This window comes from Cygnus olor, chromosome 1 (assembly GCF_009769625.2).
Source record: "Cygnus olor isolate bCygOlo1 chromosome 1, bCygOlo1.pri.v2, whole genome shotgun sequence".
NCBI classification, from domain to species: Eukaryota; Metazoa; Chordata; class Aves; order Anseriformes; family Anatidae; genus Cygnus; species Cygnus olor.
In genome coordinates this window covers 144,715,127-144,740,641 of record NC_049169.1, presented here as the reverse complement: position 1 = coordinate 144,740,641, position 25,515 = coordinate 144,715,127, and the positions used below count along the sequence as shown (strand labels likewise).

Sequence of the window (25,515 nt, the reverse complement as noted above, 5' to 3'; positions counted from 1 at the left end):
GAGTTTAATCAAAATCCTCATCAAAAGCCAAATGAGTGGATTTTAAAGAAAGTTTAATTACAGTGGTCAAACCACACAGCATGATTTGCTTGATTTGATTAACGTAATGAGGAGCACATTTAATGAGAAATGCATTAATTCATTCAAACAAGTGGTTTTATCTGAGGTATTAAGCATCAGCCCAGATTATGTACAGCAGAAACTATTATAGCAAAAATTGACCGAGGTCAAGGCAGTAGTCATGCCGTAATTACAAGCTCTCGGCTGTAATCTACCATTTGAACTTGGACAGTGCTCGTCATGACTGAAAAAGCAGGGTTCCCAATTTGAAAAAGCCCCCAAAACACAGGGTTACACTTCCATTTCGCAGCTGAGATCTCCATCCCTTGCTTTTGAATGTTCAGAAGATTTGGGAACTGGGATTGTGTTCTCCAAGTTTCAGATGGTTGCACATGTAGATATCATTAGCAAATGATGAAACTAGAGCTCAAAGGACCTCCAACACCCCTGCACACCCCTAAAGCAAATAGGGTGTTCCCCATTCGCTGTCTGTTCTACCTCCTTCTTGCCCTTGTAATGTTCTGGGGACACTCCTGTACCTAACCTTGAAAAGTCAAGAGACTGACTTTGAGGGGAATTATTTCCCTTCTGGGGAAGGAAAACTCCTTCTTGGAAAAGAATAAGAACTGGCTTCAAGCAGGAAACATTTAAGAAACGGAAAGAAAATTCTTCTTTATACCTTCATCCACCTTATTTAGCTAAACACCAGCCCCTATGCTCCAGCTTTCCTATTGCAGGTTCCCTCTCCTTGGCTTCACACAGCACCCTCACCCTTGCCCTCCCCACTGGTATCCCTTCTCCTTTGCCCCTACTACTTCTCCCCGCAGCTGCTAAAGCCCTTCTCTCTCCTGCGCTGCCCTGAGCATGTTCCCTCTTTGACTTCTGCCATGCTCCCGTGTCTGTATTCAGTGCCCAGCTTGTTATTCCTGCGGCGTCTGCTCTACCTCTGTGTGAGCTGCCTTTCCTGCTGCTCTGTACCGACTTCATGCAGTACTGCAACAGCTTTGATTTTCAAGCGCTCTACTTCTAAGCTTGCTCAGCTGCCTGAGCACTTTCCAAGCACAGTTGCAGAGTGGACTTAAGCACTATCTATTGCTCTGTTTTACCTCAGCTGGCACCAGCAGTCAGCAAAGGATGGCAGCTTTGAAACTGTTCCCTAACTGGGCAGGAGGCTGGTCCCGGGATCCTTCTGGGATAATTGCACACTGACAAGTGCAAATCGGCATGGAGCAAAAATTACTTACAAGAATTATTTACAAAAGTAAAAATTGGAATCAGACTCCATTGATTTTAGAGAAATCCTGAAACGTGCCTGTATCTGACTGCTGCACACCAAGAGAAACGTCTGAAATGTCATTGGCATATTAAATATTTGTGCAGGGAAAAGCATTAGCAGTGACTGCCTCACCAGTGCACTCAACAAGGATGTTCCCAATGTAAAAACAATCCTGTCTTGGAAAAAGCTACCCAAGTATTTTACAGACTCATTACGACAACTGCCCCTTGATGCCACATTTGGTACCCTTGAGTGGAATCTAGGCAGGAACTCATAAAGCACAAATTGGTAGAGGATCATATCTTAAAATACATTTTCCCACTATCTCTCATCCTGGCCTTCAAGGAACCAACCAACCTTTCTAAACTTACTGTCTGGAGAAAATTTCCAAGGACCAATATATCTGACTATGCCAAAGTGACAAATGCAAAAAAAAATTGCAGTTTGTCTCCATAGCCTTTCACAGGAAATATTCTCTACAACAGAACCATGAAACCCAGTGGATCCTCAGCATGGCCATCCCAGAATGTAAACCACTTCTTCCTATGTACCATGTGAACTCCCTCTGTACCACAGTGAACTCACACTAACAATCAGCATGTGAAAGAAACACTGTTAACAAGAGAATGTTTCTCAAAACAGCTGTTCTGAGCCTGATTGCTCAGCCCTCATCCACAAAGGAATCCTACAAAAGAAACTGGAAACACAAAGATGGGATTAAAATTCATAATATGACCAAAACCCATTGAATCCAACAACAGTGTTAATTTTATGGCATGTTACAATTTACCTCTGATACTGCTTGCTAATCTCATTTTCTCAGGAGATGATTATCTGTGCATTTCTTCCACCCTGTGTTCTGTAGAGCTGAAGACCTTATTACCACTCCTCTTACTAACATCCTCTCTATTCCTTTAATCTCAAAGTACATGACTGATAATAATAATGAAACTGAACTTAGACAAACTGCTTCCAATCTTTGCTCATCTGGCAGTTTTCTAGTTATGTCCATGCTTCTGTTTTTTGCCCCTCAAACCTGTCTGTATTTTTCTAACAATATTTAGCAATAACAGACATTGCTTCTCTCCACAGATATTCCTTCTGAGTGTTATGGCTGTTCCCTGTTCATCCAAAAACCTGCCCAACCAGCCTTCACTTTGGAAATACCAAGTTTGGTTCTAGATAGGGCTCCAGTTCTGACTCACACTTCCTTTATGATTAGTGACACAGATTTTAGTCTGGCACTATTCAACCTCTCAACAGCTTCAAAGAGATATTTGGGTTTGATTTGAATTATGCAGAGAGCAGGAGCAAAACTTAATTGGCCAAACAGCAGTCACTATTTCTAAAAGGAAAGGAAGCATCATTCACTCAGATCTTCCTAAAATGAAAGTGAAATACGACATGGAGGAGATTCAGGAACATATTGCTCAACACAGCTGAGCATAGTTTTATACCACTCTGCAGTCAGAGATGACAATATTTAGCATCGCTTCTGTCTGGTACTTCCCAGGTATTGTACTAATCTGTGGCAATGCTCATTGCATTGATGTAGTACAATATTTGTGTCTCCCCTTTATCCATGTAGCTCAAAAAATCATAAATTTACTTCCGTGCATCCAAATTCAGTAACTTAAAGCTGTAATAGTTTGGGAAGGGTTAACCAATATCTTAGGTAGGAATTTGACATAAGTTTGCCTAGGAAGTTTTGGTGTGTAGTCCCACATGAATTAAAATATATGGACGTACAGAATAGCATGCTAGTTTTAGGAAGTATTAAGTGTGCCACTACACAAAGCTCTGAGGTAATATGCAGATCTACCACCATGGCTGAACGCTATACACTTCCTTTGACTTGCAGAAGTAGCAGAAGCCCTCGATGAACATTTGGAAGTCATTCTTCATAAGCAAAAACCTAAATTTCACATCTGTGGCAACAGTTTACGCCTTTCCTCTTTCACTAAAGGACAACCAGAAAATTCAAGATAGGATTACATAAGGGCTTTAAAAACTCATATTCATCATCTTGTGAAACTAGAGGCTGCCTGTGACCCTGATCATTTGTGAGATCTGTAACCTCAGTGTTACCACGTCCAGAGTAAATGTTTACCCTACATGTGCCTGTCACCATGGAAAAGCCCGGTGAACATACGGGAAGGAATATTTGCAGATCCAAAGGAAAAGCAAGCCCCCACATCTCTTCTTCATACTCATATACAAACCAGGAGTTTGCTTCCAGCAAGCCATTTAATCAGTGGGCTCTGCTAGGCAGCACGGAGATAACCCTCAGCGCTGATAAATGGAAGCTGTTAACCCAATGTAAACATTTGGTAAAAGCAAAACCTAAAAGGCGGAGCGTGGAGAGCAGCTCTCCACGCTGGCTTTCCTCAGCCAGGTGCACGAGGGATGGAAATGTGGCTGCCAGGGCTGGCTCCTGAAGGGCTGACCCTGCCGTGAGCTGCTTTTGAGGCCCTTTTCCCTGCTTCACTGTCCCATGGCAACGTATTTTGCAAGAAACCCAGATATTTGCAGAGTGGTAAAACTGCTCTGACCGCTCATGCATTGCAATGTTAGTGTGTCTGTGTCACCCGCCCTGCCGTAACTTTTGCCATGTTATTTGGCAGACTGCTTTTGACTTGGCCATCTGGCTTTGAGGTCCAAGACCCTGCTATAATGTCTTTCTGCAAATCTGTGAGATCTGGACCCCAGTCATTGGAAGGAACAGCGAAATTCAAGAGGAGAGAAGCTCCCCATGCTTTGCATCCCAGTGGGCAAAACGAGAACAGAGTGGTGGGGAAAGGATGAAGCGTGCAAAAAACCTGAGGCATGGCAGGTGATGAAAACCCTCTTTTGCCCTCCATGGTGGCCCTTACCTTCTCGTTCTTCCTCTCTTCAGCCTTGCCGGCAGGGCTGGGGCTGGCAGGGCCACCCAAGGGCCCACCACCCACCTCGCCATTGAGGTGGGCTGCGCTGACATTGGGCGGTGTGATGGCGGCGGCGGCGGAGGTGAGGGGGATGAGGGGCCGGGCCCCCGGGGCGGGCGGCTGGTGGCCGTGCTGTGGGGAGACAGTAGGGTGAGGCCGGATGGTGGCGGCCGGCAGGCGGGAGGGCGAGCTGGGTGTCCGTAGTGGCGAGACCGTGGCGGTGGGACGCTCCGGGGCTGGTGCCGGTGGGTGAGCTGCGGAGGGAAGGCAAAGTGAGACCTGGTTCCCCGCCATGCTGCCAGACCCAGCCCTTTGCTTGCAGTCGCTGCCATGAGGCTGCCGGAGAGCTGCAGTGCTTACCTTTCACTGAGGATATCTCAGCCTGAAAGTGCCTTGGGCAAAATCCTAGAAATCCCCCTCCTGGCTGTGACAGGCCTGTCTGCGGACACCAAAATGGCTGTTCCTCCCTGATGGTGCCATAGGGGTACAGTCTTGCTACCTACCTTCACGGTCAGAAATAAATAAAAACCCTACCCCATTTTTTAAGTACCTAGTCTTATTCCAGCTGGGCTGTTTTCCAAACCGCCAAGACCCCCTTCTAATGTTGTTGTTAATTCCCTGAAATCTTCTGGGGCAACGTAGCGTGGGACCTAAAGGGTTAGCCCAGATGACCTCGCAGAAGGCAATTACAAAGGGAGGTCTCTTGTTTCAGCCTTAACAAAATGATCAACAGCACATCACTGTGCTGTGCAAGATAAATTAAGCTGGAATCCACTGGAGAATTTCTGAGATCAGCCTCATCTCTGCTAGTGAGGTCCCTGGGGGACTATGAAGTGCCTTTCAGCCTTGCTTGCCCTGATGAGCACGCCCTGCTTATAACCACTAGGAACCAGGAACTGGTGCTCAGCTGTTTAATGGTGGCCACGACTCACTGCCGAGGTCACCTCCCCTGGGATTTGGGGGCCTGTTGCATGCTTCATGTTTCAAAAAGTGTGACAAAGCTCTAGGTCCACTCCCACAATGATGTTTCTTTCGACTTCCAGGTTGGTCGATTGCTTAGGTTGCTACATACAACTCCATTTCATGTACAGAGCAGAAACTGAGTCCACACTCATTCCCTGACTTAAATGATTAAATAGTGCGACTGGCTGGAAAATACCAATTTCACAAATAATTTCAAAGTTTCATAATCAGGTTCATCTCAGCCCCAGTGCAACATCTGAACTTTAGAACATTTTTCTGAGCATAACCTATTCACCCACTCTTCAATGGCCTCCTCTGCTGGTGAGGGCATCTACCTGGAACATGAAAGCACAGCATCCAGTCTTAGTGCACTGCCTGTTCTACGCAGAGAACAGATCTAGGCAGCTGACTATCCTCTTTCTTTCTCCCTCTCCTTCTCATTGCAGCCTGAGCCAGGACAGCTTTGTGGATGAAGTCTGGTTGAACGACATCCATTCCTGACAAAAAGCTTTAATTCTGACAAGTCAGCTTTTCTTTGACCAAGAAGCATTTTTCTGGAAAATTTCTGACCCACTCTGATCTGTGGTTTTCTTAAAATTCATCTGAAGGATACATTTTTACACAGGACCAAAAGCAATTGCTGGAGTTCACTCAATATATAACTAAACAATAATGCCAGAACAACTCAAACCACTTTTTTTTCTTTTTCTTCATTTGTTTCTATGGTTAGTAATGGCACCCATTACCAGGGATTAAAATGACAAGGCGTGCCATTTGTCACACTTACTACACCAGCTGTGCACTCCTGCAGTCAGGAAGGAATTTAATCCCCCAGCCTTATGCCATATGATACTGAACTTGATGGGCAAGAGATCATCAGATTAGCACCTCCAAAGTTTACATGATTCTCTCTCACAGTAACTCTCTTACTATACAACATCTCTCTTTGTTTTTACTTTTTCTCATAGAAAAGAAACCAAACTATCATTAATTGGTCTTGCAGTGATTTTACCGGGTAGCATGAAAGAAAGGCCTAAAAGTTGTTATTATAGACCCCTTTAAGACTATTCTTACTAGTAGTTACCTTTTCTCCTCTTCCCTGGATTACCAAGAACATATATTGGGAAGTGTAATTCATTTCCAGAGAGCCAGAGAGGGCACCACTGGTTATCTTGAAGCAATTCTCTACTAATTTTTCTGTTTGGAGCCTGTGTAATGCACAACCTCTGCTGCCAGAAATCTAATTTTTCTGGGATAGTTAAGCTTGTAGGGTCAAGGTTTTGTACCTCTGGTTGTAGGGAGGAATGTCTTTCCTAATTCTGGAGGAACAGCACTGTAATGGAATTTCACTACATGTACCTGGATGCTGAAGACTGATTTGATAATTATATTGTGTATATTACGTTCATATAGTCCTCCATGTTTCCAGACACAAAGGAAACAAAAAGCAGGGAAAACAGCAAAATAAATGTCCTGAGAAAAATCAACTGTGAGCAGGACTCTCACATTTTATTCTGTAATTTCATCTGCTTACTGTTATAATGTATGTCTTTGCTCTGGGATCTCTGGATCTGGACTGTGCTGCATCAAACATGCTATTAATTAGCAATGTTCACTGAAGGCTATTTTTGTTCTACACCACTCATATTTCATTTTGGGTGTATTCCTACATTAGTGGCCTTGTGCAAAATTGATTTGTTACTCATGCATATTGCAAGCCAACAGAAAACGTGATTTGAATACCGTGCCAGCTTCCTTCTCTCGGAAGGCTTTTCAGAAAGTGAATGTGCATTGCCCTGTCCTGCAGGACTGTAAAGCCCTTCTGGAAGGGCTGGAGAAGTCCCACGTAGGAGACTTCAGAGCTGTCACGTGGCCTGTGGATTACGCTGCCTGCTGGCTCCTTGGCATTCTGAGACATCAGAGTGACCTGGAAGAGCAGCCTTAAATCTGGGAAGCTGCTGGAGGTATGGCACAGCAGCACCGTGGATGGAAGGCGTGGGGTGAAACAATCCATCACCTTGGTTTCCAGGCACCCCATCTGCCTGCTGGCATGGGCACAGGACACACCAGGAGCTCCTAAATACTGGGCTGACGGAGGTTTGCGTGCTGACACAGCACAGAGGCACATCCTACACCACTTCCCAGCAAGCACTCTCCATTAGCACCCTGCACATCTTGCCCAAGGGGGGACATTTCTGCCTTTGCACCGCAGTAGCAGAAGGGCTTTTGCCTGTGTGGCTTTAGGGGAAAACAGTAGCCCACTAAAGCAAACGAAAAGAGGATAAACAGATTATTCCCCAGCGTGGCATGGACAGCATGTAAAGTCCTGCCAGTGTTTGCTGAGCAGAGGAGTTTGCCCTGTTTGAGACTCAGATTCACATGTGTTTGATTACATTTTTCGCCTTTGGCCTGGACTGTGTAGGAGGTGAGATTAGACGGTCATAATGGTCCCTTCTGGCTTCAAAAGGTACGAATCCGTGACTTACAACGCTGTATATTTCTCATCTGGGCCTGCTCTGTTTTGTGTCTGAGACCTCAGTTTTCAGCAGTCACAGTCCTTACTGATCTGCCTTTGTAAACACCATGGCTCAAGTCCCTATAAAATATCAGAAACAAAATGTTTTAAATTTTACTATGAAGTTCCACCACAGGATTTGCTTTTACTTTATTCAACATCAGAGCTGTTTAACATCAGGGAAAGGGGGAATAAATTGTGCTCCAGAAAATTGTGCCGTACATCAAAAAGGAAACCCAGAAAGAACAGAGCCCCCCTGGTGTGAGAAGCTCTTATTCCCGTTTCAAAAAAGATGGCAGTATTTTTCAGATCTCTTGCTTTATCACTAACACCGGGTCCCGTTCTGCCTAATAAATACCTTTCATCCCTGAAGCCCAATGAAATGCTTCTTAATTTTAAGTCGCACGTTACTTGCTCTGTGATAAGGGCAGTATTTTTTTCTTCAGCATGCCAACCGGACTCAGAACTGTTAATCTCCTTAGTATGCAGGGTGCTTGCTTTTGCTCAGATAAATTGTATAAATATTTGTAAACACTATAATCTATTCCAGCTGTAGCAACAGAACAATCTGAGAAATACAACGTGGTTCCCAGAGATCAATAGAAGCCCATAAATATTATGAGCAAATAAAACGTACCCTATTCCACATTGACCGACCTGTGACTGAACCGAGAGCCCGGCGAAGGCAAGCTACGGGGCCGGGCAGCTCGGGGAGGCTGCCGTACATACCCAACTGCATGGCGTTGCGGGCCTGGCCGGCCGGCTGCTGGGCTGAATACCTCAAGCAGTTGTTCAGCTGCGGAGAGGCCGCCTGGAGCTGGGGATGCGTCTGAGGCGCCGTGATGGGAACGACCGGCCTGACAGCCGTGGCGGCGGCGGCAGTATGAGTGGCCCCACCGGGGTGCATGGCTCCGGGAGCTCCTTTTGCTGCCTGAGCTCCCCCAGCTCCGCCAGCCCTGGACTGCCCAGCTCCCACCGGCACCCTGTGTGGAGATGGAGTGGCGTCAGCACACTGTGGAGACCCCAACACCCAGCCACCAGGGTGATGCGCACCCCCAGTTACTCAACATGACACCCCTCGGGTATTAAACAGAGCTACACGCAGTATTTGTACCCTTACAGGACACAGTAAGCATGCTGGTGGACATTTTCACCCCTTCATCCTATGGGAAGAAGTGCAGGCTGAAAACAGAAAATTTTTCCCATATATATATATATATATATATATATATATTTCCTTAAGCTCCTCTTCCATCTGAATAGTTTCTAGTGAAATCACAAATCTAAATTCAGAAGAAATAGGCATCGCCCAAATGTCATGTTGTGTGCCAGAGGCTATTTTACAGAAAGTAATGGACTAATAATTAAAACAGACATGGGGATCTTTTCTTAGGACCGAATCTGCATACCACCCCACAGGGGGAAAAAAGATGGATGGCAGCAAATTTGTGTGTGGCTTTTGAAGGGGACCGAAAAGCAGCAGACTTGGCAGGGGTTGGCTTGACTGAGCTCTTACCCTACCTGCACAACCATCCCTAGCGTAGCCTTGCTGGGGAAATACAGAAGGGAAGGGAATGCAGCTGACCTTGCTGAAAAGGAAATCCAAACAATAATCGACCCCTCTTCTGCTGCTCACTTTAACTGCATGTGTAGTTCTTGCCTCATCTGAGTGACTGGGGAGAGACCTCAGCGGGGAGGAATGAGGCCATGCAATGAGTTCAGCCTAAAGCATGTCTCATTCCTCTTACCACTGAGCTAGAGCCTCTCTGACCAGGGCAGGAGGACAGCAATGGACAAAACTGCCTGCTGCTCAGCAGCTTTTGCTGAGTTTCTTACTCAGGTTTCTGAGTAATTTCCCAGTAGGAGATGCTATGAAACAGAGGGATCATTTTGTGCTGTCCTCCTCTCCTTGGCTGCTCCGTGTGCCAAGGTCCTCTTTGAGGAGAGGGCAGCAAAGTGGACAAGATGCAGAACAAAATCTGTAGGAAATGGAAATGAGGCAGTGTAGGGGGTGAGCAAGGGAAGAGGGGATAACAGAAAAGGGGCAAGACCAACATATGAGAGTGGGATTGGGAGAACTAGTGTGGCCCCAAACTGTTGTGTGAGAACAGAGAGAGGAGAAGAGCAGAAAGAGGGAGTATGCTGAACAATCTGGTGCAATTCAGAGAGCAAGAAAGACTGGGGGAGCAATTCCAAGAAAAGAATGGAAAGGGGAAGAAACAAATGAGTGAAATTCTGACAGAAAGAGGCCAAAAGACAGGCTGGAAGATATGCACAGAAAAGTGAAAGAAATAACAAGTGCAGAAGATGGCAGTACCCTCTGCCCCCTCTCCCCAAAAAGAAAATTATAGGAGGAAAACCAACACTGTAGTGTCATAAAATCCAGAGAGGGTTTGCCTAGATTATTATTTTTTAAAGGTCTGATTATTTTTTTCCTTCAAACTCTTTTTCATCAGCCTTCAAGTGGGGAAAGGCTAGGAATCCCACCAGATGGAAATCTCAACTGTCTGTCATCTGCCATGAAGAGCTGGCAGGGTGGGAATAAGGTTCGGCTGGGGCTATCTTGGCCATCTGTGCTAGACTGGGTTTGCCAGAAAAGCACGCCTAGCAGTCCGCTGAGGGCTGCCTTCAGGCAAGCATGCACACCGACAGGTACAGAAACTGTATCTGTGACTCCAGTAGGGCTGGATAGATGTTGGATGTGGCAAATTTTCTTTGCTGCCCTGTGCCTTTCTGTCCATCTAGATGGTCTTGCCCCTTTCCCACTGTGTTTTCATTATGCAGCTTATACATCTAGTTCACTGGTCAACTTCTTTATCTTGGGTTCTGTAGGGAGTGCCAAAAAAACATGTATGAATCTAATCCTCCGCTTTGCTGTCAAAATGAAGGGGAACAAAGTAAGCTGAAAGTGCAGCAAATAGGAGATTTTGTTGCTATCAGATTTTTCTTGCTGTTCTCACTGAGGGTGATTTAAACAGGAACGTAATTAGCTCACAGGATCATAAATATAACCATAAAGCTGCTTTTGGGTTTTGTGGAAAGGACTTTTGCCCTTTAGCACTTCTCTGTGTCTTGTTCTAGCTGTGACATACTGCATTTAATAAAGTCTTGCTGATTCAGATCAACAACACTTCAGCACGAACCTCTTTACTAATTAAGAGCTGAAGAGGCACAGAGTGAAGGCAGCCAAGGGGCTCTATAAAATCAGGTAAATACATTTAGGTTGATGAACAGTGAAGACCCCATGAATTAATGCTCTTTTTTTTTTTTTTTTTTTTTTTTTTTAGGACTGTCAGCAGGCTTAGTCATCATCTTCTCATCTGCTCTTAATTTTAGATCTTGCCCAGTCCACATCTTACAAACTTCTTATAAACTGAAGGTGGAACAAACCTGGATCGATTTTTCAAGATCAACACTCTCTGAGTGGTGGGGTGCCTTTCTCTGGAAAGGAGCAAGAGATGGCGGAGACTGTGCATGTGGGAGGAGGCACTGACAGCTGGTGGGAAGGGATGAGCTCCGTTTGCAAACCCAGAGTGGCTCTAAAGGAGAGATGGGCATACACATGGCAATGTTTGCCTGCAAGGAGCAGTGGGGTAAAATAGTTGGGGACACACTCATGAACTTTCTCCTCAGCTTGCAGATTATTTCAGAATGGTCTACTTGGATTTCAGAAAAACAAAATTTAGATGAGGAGCTACTGCAAAGCAATCCACAAGCATTGCTTACTTTGTTTAATACTGGTATATGTCCAGTGGTTTCATAACAACACAAAAACATTAGCAAACAGATCCTGTGCGATAATGAAAGCTGGGCACATCAGACTTTGTAAAGCTGGGGGATGTAAATGCCATCTTCTAACAAAACTAGCCAAGTCTGAGAGTGTGGATGACTCTGATGCTGCAACCCACAAATCGCATTTCCCAAGTCTGCAATGAACAACGCTGCTACTGGAAAACTTCTGTAGGGGAAATGTGATTTAAAAGCGGAGCCACTTTGTTTTCAGCATCCTCCAGCCACAGAATGCCTTCCACCCCATCTCAGGCACCTCCACCCTGGCCGGCAGTCCTCACCTGGAAACAGGTGTCACGTAGTTCCCCGGGAAGACCCCGGACATGCCGCTCCTCAGGGACGTGCCCTTGAACCAGCCGTCCTGGCACTTCTCAATGACCCGGTACATCTCGCCTTTGCGGAGCTCCAGCTCGTCGTTCTTCTGAGGCTTGTAGGCGTACAGGGCCAGGTAGCTGCGGGGAGAGGTCGCACACGAAGAAAGCACACAGCTGACGTCAGCCACCGCCTGTCCCACCTCGACTCCAGCCCCACGGAGCAGAAAGTGAGCAGAAACACTGCTCAGAAAGAGCGGTGGAAAAGGGACATCATTACAGCACAAGGAACAAGGAATGGCAGAGACAGATCAACTGGGTGCCAAGACAGTATGGGAATAGCTAATGAGATTAAAGGGAAGGGGTAATTTAGAGATTAGCAAGACACACTTCTCACCCAGGGTGCAATTGAAGCCAAACACTGCCACAAAACATCACTCGAGAACTTAGCAATTTCAGAAGAAGGCAGTTCCAGTCAGAGTAACCAGGACCCCAACAGGAAGGTTTGTCAGGGCCTAACATCTGGACGAAGCATACGTTCATATCCTTCAGGGCGTGAGCCACCTCCACTGTGGATTTTCAGAAGAAACTTTTCTAATGGGTAGGCTATTTACAAATGTTTTAGGCAGCTTTTCTTGCAACTTCCTCTATGCTATTTGTGCTGGCTAGTTTTAGAAGCAACACACTGAACTGTTCTAATCCCTTATGGTAACACTTGTATTATGTGGGCAAAACAACAAGTGACGGAGGATGAATTTTACAGCAGGATTTTTGCTTACATAAGCTAAGTGGTAGGATTTGGCTTTGGGTGTTTTATATGCAAGCACACTCATAAATATGTAATGCAGTTCCCAATACGTAGAACTTTTTATTTATTTAATTATAGCTTTTATTCATTCCCTTTGTTTAGAATCTTTCTTTTTATCTTTCTTTTGTTCTTCTGCTGCTACTTCAGGGATGTGTCTGTTGTGAAAATGACTACAACTTAATGTCCCTAAAGGTATTCTTTCTGTTTAGAGAGAGCCCTGTTGGAAATTAAGAATGATTGCTTACACTTTGTGGAATAATGGAAAGTCTGGATAGGATAGCAAGAATCGCATGCGGAACAACATTTCCTTTGTAAATACCATTCTTTTTTTTGGTACTGTCACCTTTCTACAAATGCAGAAGGGATTTCTGGTAATTCTTGATCAGGGTTGTGCCTTGAGTTCTTGTTTGTTTGTTGCTTTTTTTTTTTTTTTTTTTTTTGGCTCTGCATCTGACAGGCAGTGCAGAGAGTTTGGGACAAATGGGGAAACAGTTGTGGAAGGTGCATTTACACTACAAAGTGCATCAGAATGCATTTAGGCTCAGGGGTGGTTGAGTAGAGTCTTGCTGCCCACCTTATAGTTGCAACTTCATAGTTACAAAACAGAGAAATAATGAAAACTATAACCATTGTGATTTTAGTCTTGCAGCCAATAAAAATGATACATGGCTTTTTACTTCTACCTCCTAGGAAATATGATTGAGGAATAAATCCTGTTAGTTTTCCTAATTCTACTTCTTTATGGTGCCAGTAGATTTCCTTATTTTTATTCTGAAGGCAGTAAATAAACAGCAGTAATGAGCAGAATATGAAATATTTGGTAACAGCTCCTCGGGGCATCCTTAGGCTGATGTGCCTGACCGTATTTACCATGTGCATGGGGTACAAAGACCCGATCAGAAATTGTATTTCATTAGTCAACAGATGGGAGAAACCATTCCGCACATCTTTTGTTTAGCCTATATTATCTATATCATCAGGTGGTCCTGAGCAGGTCTGTTGTTCACCTGATGGAAAACACGAGGCTACATACGAACTGCAGAACATTAAAATGCATCTCCCTGACATGAAATAAGGTTACATGCTTCAGTGCTAATCCTTCAGCACAGTGCTCTGCTAGGACATAACAGAAAGTGCTAGGAACTGTGCTCACTTGAGGGAGCAAAAAGAGTGGCTTTGGCTATGCCTTTTTAAATTGATGCTTAAATATGGCTCATATTCAGGAGCTCTGGGTAAAGCAGGAGTCAAGGAGAGAGCATTATAGACTGTTACACTCACTTGGGCCTTTTCCCAAGGGGCTATATGTAATAATGCTATTTACAGGTTGAGATGCTGGAAGAAGGTGTAAGGAAAATTACCCTAAGACAGGTGGATTGTAGGCTGCTTTGCCTTGCAGCTGTCTCCAGCTCTCCTGTGAGTTTCTTTCTGCTCCTCCCTGCAAATTCCCCCAACTCAGCCTCCAGTCTGAATAACCAAATAAGCACATACTCTGGACAGAGTACCAAAATACTTGCTGAGACTGAAGGAAGATGTACAACAGCCCAGCCTGGACTCCATGCCAGAGCCAGCCCGTCTCCGTATGGCTAAACTGATGAAAGCTGTGTGTGATAACCCACAGCGGGACCCTGGGACAACAACGGAGGTGATCAGTGCTTTTTCAATGGACTGTGTGAAAAAAGTCACCAGCCAACTCTCCACAGCCAAGATGAAAGTGATGGAACAACAATCTGAAATCCTGGAAGACGAAATTATTCTGAGCGATGTGAAACAGTGAGGCTAACAGGGAGCATGAGCTAGAGGAAGCCAAATCTTCATAAAGTTCCCTAAAAAATGCCTATGCAAGAAAGTATCTCCCACTCTTGGCTTTGGGGAGCTGCCCATGACTCCAGTTATAATGCAAAACCCCCATGGCTCTGTCTAGGACTGTGCTTCTCTGGGTCTGGTACAGCCTTCAGAGAACGCTTCCTCTTTGGCTGGAGTTTGGCTTGCAAATGCAAAATGTCAGACTGGATTACAAGGATGCTTCTCAGGGGAGAGGACAGGAGAGGCGTGGGAGGGAGCAGGGAGGCTTGCTGAGGCACAGAGGCAGGGGTATTGCCAGCCAGCTGGCAATTGGCCTGATTCAGCATCTAAATACCAGAAATACTGCTGATTATAGCACCGTTTGAAATAATTTTTTGCCCCACTCCATGTCACACAGGCCCCACAGGGTGGCTACAGGGTGATGATGTGAGCTCTCCGTGGGGCAGCCGGCGATGTCGGGTGCTCTCAGGTGTGCAGACCTCATGTTGGTACCGCAAAAATTTTTTACCTTGGCTCTGTTCCAACTCCCCTATTCTCCTTAAAGCAGTTTTCCTGTTACTTTAGGATTTTGTTTCTGAATTCAGGTATCATTTTACCCATATCATAACAGTGGTACTCACGCATATGTGTGTTTATATAGTTCTGCTGCTTATATAAAGCATATGTGATCAAAGGAAAGGGTTGAGTAGCTTGACTAGACAGGTACCAAATAAGCCAACTGGACTCAGAGAGATTTATTATAATGAAGTCTATCATTTTTGTTCTGTACCTAGTCAACCTTCTGTTCTTCCACATACAGTTTAACAAGCTCCTATCCCCATGATACTCTTGCACTTTAAACGTTCACTTGATGCCTGTGTTTATGGAACTGAAAAAAAAATGTAATTGGGTCATTTTTTCTAGTTAATGATGAACATATCAGGTGTTTGATTGCCTGGGACTACACCTTTACAAGAGCTTTAGCTGAAGGAAGAAGATTTTCCCTAGCTGAGAGGCATTCTGTTTGCTTCACAGTGATTCATGCAGCTGTAATAAATATACCAGGAGTCTAAAAGGGCTCATAGAGAAAGGGGAATCTTGTTTTTCAAAATTGTTTTTTCAAACTCAATGGAGTCATGTAAGAAATTGTGGTGTCTCTCTTCTCAGAGTGCTCCTGAGCTGAGATTCAGGCTTGCAGATTTCACACACATGCACACACGCACACGATTGGAAGCAAAGAGTAAGCAGTGAGTGAAATGAGCTGTCTGCTTACATATTGAGGGGTAGCTGGACCTTCGGTGGTATTCCCTGATCTCCAATTATTGCACTTGTCCTGGGACCAGCCACTGTTCCAATCGAAGAGGAATCCTGAAAAATTCAAGAAAGCACATACAAGGATTAAGGTGAAGCCCAGTGTTTCCTGAAGTGGTATAGGGTGAAGGCACAGAGGAAAAAAAACCCACATCCTTTATCAGTTGTCAGACTTTATACCTTCATAATATTGCATTAAAAAAGATATCTTTTAGCCTTACACATTCCAGAAATACATTTCTGACACAAGGGATATTAGCTTATTAACTGCATTTCCATGTACCTGTCAGAGAAATTCAGTTATCCCTTGCATGCAAATCCTAAAAGTTCTAGAAAGCAAAACTACTTGAACTGCTTTGTAAAACCAGCTCAACATGTACATCTCTGCAGTAGTACCTTCTTTGATAAAGGTAACCTTTTCCCTCAGTAGCTTGTTTTTTCCATTTTTTCTCCTTTCATTAATGACTTGTGGATCTATGGAGAAGAAGATACTATTCAACTTCCAAAATGCAGACTCATCTCTGTATATGGTTTTTGACCTTAGAAATACTCTCCTTGAGAAAAAGAGACAAACTCTCCTTAAGAAAAAGTGACAGGTGACAGCACAAGCCAAAAGTAGTATCAGGAGTATCTCTGAATGGAGAAACTAGGAGTCTGCTACTCTTTTACCACATCAAATACATCACCTCTCTCATATAGGGAACCGGGCAGATATGTTTTCCAGCTAGTAATGTTGAAAGACAAATCTAAATGTAATCATTCCTTTTTCAAAGTTAATGCTGAGCCAAAGTATGCAGGGCAAACTCTTTTGAGTTGTCTCATCAAAGTTCCCACTTGTCTACGTAGAAGATGAATTTTGTCTGGAAACCTCCTCTGAAGTAATGACAAGAGCAGTAGCAACAGGTCTTTGCTGCAAATACAGGACAGAGTTGGGCTGATGGGACTTGCAATGGTTTACTTGAGCAAAAGGTTTTTATAGGAAGTCCAGCCAAATGCTGGATGGACGTCCATACGTAGAATGGATCCACAAAGAAGTATCCGAAGTTTATGTAGCAACTGCAGGTTCAGACAGAGCCTCTTCCATACAGCAAATATTCTGAGCGGTTCACAGACCTCCAGTGCAGCTTTTCTGTTTCCAAACGCTATCTAACAAACAGTAAATATTGATCTACTTTGGGAACAGAAACATAGGGACATTTTTTGCACTTACAAATGACACCGAATTAAGCCAAGACACACATTGCTACTTAATTAATGGATTTCAAGGTCATCTCATTCCAGAGAAGCCCACATAATTATTACAGTGTCATGTCTCGGTATTGCACTGTTAATTTATATTGCTCTGCTGAATATTAACACAGTATCATTAAGGAATCAGGCAGCAAACTATGAAGACTGCTCTGTGATTCCACAGCTTTTGGTAACAAGCAGCAAGCTGTCTCCTCTCTCACCAATATCTATGCTCCATCATGAAGTTGTAGTGACAAGTACATCTCTTTTTTCTCATTATTTCCCCTCACTTTCTGGCTGCTTGCTCGATCAAGGAAGGTTCCAGGCAGCTCTTCGTCCTATGTGTAAAAGTAAGTATTCTTTCCAGTCCTGTGACTAAGGCTCTATTAATCCTGCCTGTCATGTCAGTGAGATAATATCAACCCACCCAAAAATGTTAGGGATAGCTGGAACATGATTCCTCACTCATTATTTTGAGCTTGTTAATGGGGTTAGGGATCGAGGAAGATGCTGAGCAGAGAGGCATGGCAAATGCCTCACCCAAGAGGCAAGTGAGAAACCAGCTGGTGCAAACTTCTTCGTGTTGTGCCAACCACACATCCGCTCGAAGCTGGAGAAGCTGCCTCCAAAACAGCAGAAAACAGATCGGAACCCGATCTCTTCCGCTACAACAAAACACTTTGTTTTTACCTCACGTGAAAAACTTGAGCTGAGGGAACAACCTCAGGGCGAACTGTATATGCAGACAATATCTCAGCAGTGTAGGACACATGCTATCCTTTCCTGAGCTCATACGGTCCTCTCAAGCCCAGAGAGCAGCATTGCTGTGTTAGCACCAGCTAGCCACTTGTTTGCACTGACACTGGTGGCCTGTGCATCACCTATATTGCTAGAAGCACGAGCCCAAATGCTTTTTATTTGCTGTTATGCTTGTACTAACATACAGGCCTAGGGATTAAGACATCATATAATTGTCAGTTAGCGTTGCTTGATGACAGTGTTACTTTCTTCCCTTGACTAATCCCAGAGAAATCTCTGTAGTCCTCTATGTTCTCTACCCACTTGACAGTCAGTGTCTTGCCTGCAGTCTGTTGCTGTAATATTGCTGCATCTGGCGCTACCCTGGACCCTACAAACTGTTCATTTTTGCCACTTTGCTCAGCCTAGTAGCATATGCATACAAACTCTAAATCGGTGCCTGCTTCCTGACCATGCTTCAGTTTTTCTTTAGCTGCTCCCCCCTGCAGCCTTTGGCATGATGGGTTACTTGCCAGTCTGCCTCCATCCCCCGATTTTCATCATCAGGTTTCACTCCACGGGACCCACTGGCCTTCCAGGGCACTGTATCCACAGACTGACTTCTGTGAGAGATGTGGCTGTTATTTTTTCATACTTTTGATTACTTTTGTGGAAGCTTACCTTTCCACTTCCCCTTTGCACAGTTTACGTGGGTCCCTGCAGCTACTGGTAACACTAACAGCCCTCCTGGAGCACACAGCAGGCCTTCCTCCATCACTGCAAGCAGCAGGGCTTAGTTTGTTTTCCTCCTTTATTTAGCCCTGGAGCCAGGTTGTAGTTTTGCTATTGTGATCTAAGGAACAATGTACTAAACGTGCCCTTCTTTCTTCTTCATCTGCTATGGGGAATGGAAATCGGAGGCAGTGCTCTGATACTTTGTTCTCTGTTGGATACCTTTTGGGAGGTTTGTGTGCTACATCCATCCTTTCACCTCCTGGTTAGGAGGACATTTACCCTAACGTTGGTGTGCAGCTTTCTGAACTAGACACTGCCAACTCTTATCCCAGGTACTTAGGTCACTAAACAGCCCAGTCTGACTTCTTTGCACGCTCCCACTTCTATCTGGCATCCTCCGAGTACCACTCACAAAGCCTGATGCTCTCAGCTCAACAACAGCTCTCCTCTTCCCCAGGGCAGCCTGCCCCAGTGCCTGCCCAAAGGCACGCTGAGGACACCTCTGGGTACCTCTGCACCAAGTCCTGTTTCTTCACACCCAGTGAAGGGACTGGAAAACAAGACTTAACAAGAACGGCTGAGGGAACTGGGACTGTTTAGTCTGGAGAAGAAGAGGATGAGGGGAGATCTCATCGCTCTCTACAGCTACCTGAAAGGTAGCTTTGGTTGGAAAGCTGCCTGGCCGAGAAGGACCTGGGAGTATTGGTTGATAGTCGGCTGAATATGAGCCAGCAGTGTGCTCAGGTGGCCAAGAAGGCCAACAGCATCCTGGCCTGTATAAGAAGCAGTGTGGCCAGCAGGTCTAGGGAAGTGATTGTCCCCCTGTACTCGGCTCTGGTGAGGCCGCACCTCGAGTACTGTGTTCAGTTTTGGGCCCCTCGCTACAGGAAGGACATGGACGTGCTCGAGCGAGTCCAGAGAAGGGCGACCAAGCTGGTGAGGGGTCTGGAGAACAAGTCTTACGAGGAGCGGCTGAGGGAGCTGGGCTTGTTCAGCCTGGAGAAGAGGAGGCTCAGGGGCGACCTTATCGCTCTCTACAGTTACCTTAAAGGAGGCTGTAGAGAGGTGGGGGTTGGTCTGTTCTCCCACGTGCCTGGTGACAGGACGAGGGGGAATGGGCGAAAGTTGCGACAGGGGAGTTTTAGGTTGGATGTTAGGAAGTACTTCTTTACCGAAAGGGTTATTAAGCATTGGAACGGGCTGCCCAGGGAGGTGGTGGAGTCACCATCCCTGGAGGTCTTTAAAAGACGTTTAGATGTAGAGCTTAGCGATATGGTTTAGTGGAGTGCTTAGTGTTAGGTCGGAGGTTGGACTCGATGATCTTGAGGTCTCTTCCAACCTAGAAAATCTGTGTCTGTGTCTGTGTCTGTGTCTGAAAGGAAGCTGCAGAGAGGACAGTGTCAGACTTTTCTCAGGTGGCAAGTGACAGGACACAAGAAAACAGTCTCGAGTTGTTCCAGGGGAGGTTTAGATCAGATATAGGGAAGAATTTCTTCATGGAGAGGGTGGTCAAGCATTGGAGCAGGCTGCCCAAGAAGTGGTGGAGTTGCCATCCCTTGAGGTATTTGAGAGACATGGGGACGTGGCACTAAGGGACATGGCTTAGTGGTGGCACTTGCTTAGTCAGGGTGATGGTTGGACTTGGTGATCTTGAAGGTCTTTTCCAGCCTTGGTGATTCTGTGAGGCGCAGCAGAGTTATGTCTCTGTACCGTGGAAGGCTAAATCCTGAGTAAAACCCCCAGGTGACCCCAATAAAACTTTTGGATACTTAAATAAGTAATGGCATCAGCCATTGTTTGGGTTGCATCTGAAAGGAAGAGACCCACAGCTAGCTGACAAGACTGAACTTTCCAGGCGACTGTGCAGCCTGAGGGTCGACATTTCCTGGTGAGAATGAATAGCGCGACTTCCTCAGGAGTCACCGAGATGTGTCTAAGCTCAGACGGGTCTCATTCCTCCTCCAGCTGGTAAGTATTATTTACAAGAGAACTACAGGAGCATCAAAACAAATCACACTTTAATGTATATGTAATGATATATTTCTATTACAGTTTATAGCATATACTCCTGAGTAAATAATACGCTGCTGAGAAGTTGCTGCCTCTTGTGTCAGCCCTGACATCTATTTAAAAACAACCAGCCTGGCAAAACATTACTGACAAGCCCACAGAGACCAGGAAATTAAAGGTAATAACCACTCATCTGGGCTGAAAGTTCATTTCAAATTCATTGCCTTTCTCTCTTCCCATCCATACTTCTACAAAAGCACGAAGATCAGTGCTCTGGATTTCCAGCATAAACTATCTTCTTCTCTACCTTATAGATTCGCTTTAGATTTTCGCTGGTACTTTAAGGCCATATTTGTGGTTTAATTTGAAAAGACATGGTGCCTACGGGGATTAGGGAAGTGTCTTGCGAAAGCATGGGACTCAGACTTGGAGGGGAATAGAAGTCATGAAGACAGTGATAAAAGTAGGAACAGGGTACGGTGATATTGCAGGTTGCAGCAGCCTTCACAGAAAAATAATTGCTGCTGCTATCAGACGAATGTTCTTATCATTGAGAAAATCACCAAGCAGAAATCTCTATTTTGACTTCAAAGCGAATCCAGCACTGTCTCACCACAGGGCACTTATCGCATTCATTAATTCACAGAAAAAATTCTTTTAATGTCATGAATGCATATTTACAGCTTACTTTAAATTTCTCTTTAGTATTACTTTATAATAAGAGAAAAACACTCAAACATTCCACTCACATAGGCAGATATACCGTCCTCTGAAAATACCACAAAAAATAGCCTAATGGTCTTTAAGATTCCTGTGACTTGTTTCTCTAATTCACTGACTCCATAAAACAATGACTCTGGCAATCACTCCAGGCCTAATGTTCCCAGAAATAATGTATAAGCACTTAATGCATGGTGGTGCCACCAAGTATTGATGAAAAGTGTTACACACAAGATCAAATAGCCTCATCAAATGCTAATTACCAAAGTGGGAGCAGAAATGGACTTTCCAATTCTAAAGTAAGACTTTTTCTGCCTTAATGGTATGTGTGTAAAAACAAACAAATGTGCACGATGGCAGCTGCAGCTGCGTAAATTCCTTCCTGCAAAAACTGGAGCTAAATTTCTCTAATTTAGTATTTTCTGAGAGGTTCTTACAGCCTGTAAGTGACTATGTCTGGGGATGGCAGTGAGGCAGGATATTATGCCAGCCTGTTCTGGCACCACATTGGCCCCGATTATTTTTTGGTTCATAATAGGTCAAAAATTCTAGACCATGTCTTCTGTGAATAGATCACGGAGTTACAGAGAGCCACTATCCTGCAGTCTAAGGATGGTTGTAAATTGGAGAGAGAAGCCCAAATATTTTTTGTCGTCTTCTTCCAAATGTTCATTTGACATTACCATCCATAAGAGCGCTGATTATTCTGGTTTGCAGCTTCTCAGTTTCCCCAAATGAGGCTTAATTAAGCATTATGTGGATGAGCATCATGAGAATTATATTTTATCCAGCGTTGTTTCTCAATCAGAATAACCCCTTCAGCACTAAGCACTGGTGTCTAGCTCTCCCCTATGGGCGTTTAAATGGTTTTATAGTAAATAGATTCTTGCAATTTGGGGATCAAACAACATAAAAAATCAAAGGCAGAGAAACAGGAAGGCTTAAAGTGGAGGCTTGACCTCTAAAACATGTTAATTTAATCCCGAGTTCATAATTACCCTCTTGATAATTGAACAACAAACTCATCAGGATCCTGTGCAATGGCTCCTGTAGGAAGTTCCCCTCCAGGGAGATGGTAGCAGTAAACAAATAAACAAAAACCCCACACAGAAAAAAAGGGAAAATACACACTGCGGTCACTTCTGCTAAAATGTCATGCATGTACACACGGAGTGTGTCAGATGGACAGCATTTTGTGGTGCAGCGTAAATAGCAAGAGGCTGCCTTGCTTGCTCTTGAGTCTTCCAAATCAGTAGCTGACTGGCAGGTAGCGTGAAGCCTGGGGATTCGCCCTGTGCAAAAATTATTTCAGTGGTAAAATGTTTTTGGGTTACTACCCTGAGGAGCATCTGGAAAAAAAAAAAGCGTTGTTTTTGTTTTACAGGCAAGAGGATTTCATGCACAGTTGAATAAACACCCTTCTAAAGCATAGCCTTCTCTGCCTCGATCCAGTCAAAAATTAGATTTTGTGGTTCTTGAAAACTCTTTCAAAATGTATTTGCGATGAGACAAATTATAGGATAAAGAGAACCCATTGTCTCTACACTGGTAGTTTCTGAAAGGCGATTCTGCTTTGACCTGGATTCTCAGAAGCTCATGTAATCAGTCAATAGATTTAGTCAGCTCATGGGTTTCATTTGCGGCAGTTTTGAAAAATAATGTTATATATCCTAATACACACAGAGCATATTTAAAGACCTACTGGTAGCTATAAAAAATTGAAGCTTGCATGCCTGCCCAAAACGCTCTCCTTAAAAAACCTCAATTCCTTCACATCTCCTAACTCCAACAAGAGTTACTTAATAACTGTAAAGTTATTTAAAATTGATGTGCGACAAATAGGCAATGTTTAGCTCCGGGTCTAAATAATTTAGAGTGGAGCTGGGACCAGAGACCAGGGAGCAGATTTGGTTAGACTTCAGCAAAGCTTCTATGATATATTTGGCTCTAAATGACAGAAACACAGGTGGGATCGACTAATATTACTTCTCTTGCCTTTTTTGACCAGTTCAGCCCCCTGAGATAGCTGCCATTTGTTTCAGCTGTCCAAATCTCATTACTGGATGTACAGCCCATTGTCATTTGCAGCTGACAGCAGAGCAGGCTGGATACAATTTGGAATCCAGACCAGAGCTGAAAAACACCTGAATTTCTCTTCTTTTCTCAGAGCCTGTTGTGCGCTTGAAAATTCCAGGTTGATAGTTAGTCTTTGGATTTTAAATGCAATCTGTATGCTTCTCATGGTCAGCACATTTAGGCTATCAGCCAGGGCTGAACCAGAGTTCTGCTATTACATTTTCTCAGCTAAAATCCAGCGCTCCTAAATAACTGATAAGGAGTCACACTTCCAAATGATTTATACGGGGAGGCACTTCAAGGAAGGTTTTTCATTTCACATGCTGTCACTGCTCGGGACTGGGAGCGTGCAAGACATTGTTCTCAGCTTTTCCTGAACATGTGGCCTCCGGTTAGGAGCCTGTACTGACACCCGCAGATACAAGCGGATTTCCTGTGCGTGGTGACGAGTTGTTCAAAATACTCACACCACAAGTTCCTCCTGCCAGGAGGATCCTTTCTTTCTTCCTCTCTCAGCTGTTGTCCTGGTGCGCACAAAGCCACGCTTCATTATTCATGAGACGCATTTTCTCCCCAAAACCAGGGGATTTGGAGCACTACCGACCTCTGACCTTTCCAAATAGCAGGGACGAATAATTCATAAGGGGTGAAAATGGAAGCAGGACCAGCCACCTGAGGCCTAGGCACGATTACCGTCCGGGGGGAATTTCCCTCCTCTCCTGGGGATCTCAGTTACAAGTGGCTCCTCTGCACCCGCAGCCTAATTCAGCTTCTGCTCCATCACAGGCCCGCAGCACTACTTACATCTTCAAGAAAAATCTGTTTTGCCAGCATGATGGGGCATTCTGCATGACGGGCAGACACTATCACCTTTTAGATGGAGGTCTTACATTCACTGAGTGATACTCGGCATGCAACAAAAAGCATACAAACAGCAAATCTGGCTGCAAGCAGAATGAAGACCCCAGCATTGCTCTTTTGTCAATAAGTGCTTCGTATCCTGACTATTGTGGTCCTCCAGTCACTATTTTATCCAGCTGAGGTGGTTTGAAGTTGATCCTTCTACCCTTGAGCATCCCTAGGTTGTCAGTCAATTAAGGTATTTTTTTAGACTCTCAAAATAGCATCTTGGCTTTTTGGAACCAGCTGGGTTGGTCCTGCTTACAGAACAATGAACATGTTATCAAAGGCAAGCAGTCCACAATTATTGAATTAATGATATGCAGAAGTACTTTCAAAGCATGGGAGTTTGCACTCTGGTCTGCATGTCAGTGCTCGAGATGCATAAATCTGTGCCCTCCTGGAGAAGCAGGAGGCTTATTATAGTCTAACAACTCATAAAAACAAAAAACGTGTCAGCTCTGCATGAAAGTCTGGTTTCAATTCACAAATGCTGACAAAAGCCACAGGAATATAGTACTACACATGAACTCGCTTTTAAGGGTTGGAATATATTCCACATTTACCGAAACATCTAAAATTTACACCTAGATTTTAAGTTCCTACAGCCTTCAAAGTCTCTGTTTCCTCTCAAGACAGCAGGGAGAAAGCAGGTGCTCCAGGTGGAGGTCTGCAGGGGAAATGGATGCTGGTATTAGGAACACGGTTTCACCAGGCACCGGTCAGTTGCCTGAGGTAGGGCAGTGGATTCTGTTGAGGAACTTCTGTGATTGAATTCTCCTTGTTTAAAGAATAGGCTATAGAAAAAAAAAAAAAGTGTGTTGAACTTTAAAAAAAGGTAGAAACCTCCTGGGTTTCAGCTCAGCACTGATCCTGGCTTGAACCAAAGATGCTCATAGCTACTAAACTGAACAAAATTCCTTTATTTCTTTTTACGAGGAGATCCTTTTGAATAAGCAGTGATAAAGTGCCTGGAAATTTCAAGGATATGATATAAAGACACAGTAACACAAATTTAGATTCTAATGGTGAAAGGAAAGGCATAAATTTGCTAGACAGTCAGCACTGAAACTATAAATTTGTTGTTTCCCCCTATAAAAATACACTTTGGCTGAATTTGCTGCTGCAAACTAGCAGGGGCCTGAGATGGTTACAGAGAGGACCACTCGAGGGCTGTGAGGACGATTTGCTGGGCAGACAAGGGAGGAAAGAGAAGGTGAGACATCTTCTTGTGGCCGAGCTCACGGGTCAGTTTGGCAGCTAAAACGCATTTGCCAAACGCATTTGAGAACAAAAACAACCCGAAGACAAGACTCTCGCTGCCCTGAACACCTCAGTGTAACACCTCAGGGGTCCCCTGGTTGTGC

The 25,515-nt window shown here is 44.5% G+C and overlaps 1 protein-coding gene across 1 annotated transcript in view; it reads right to left on the bottom strand.

The window, feature by feature from the left end:
• The window catches only part of SH3RF3 (SH3 domain containing ring finger 3), a 241,142-nt gene that overhangs the window by 29,225 nt on the left and 186,402 nt on the right, over nt 1–25,515 (bottom strand). Inside the window, 4 exon segments of the mRNA XM_040567357.1 lie at nt 4,210–4,514; nt 8,468–8,721; nt 11,809–11,979; nt 15,702–15,796. Coding sequence (XP_040423291.1) covers nt 4,210–4,514; nt 8,468–8,721; nt 11,809–11,979; nt 15,702–15,796 — 825 coding nt within the window.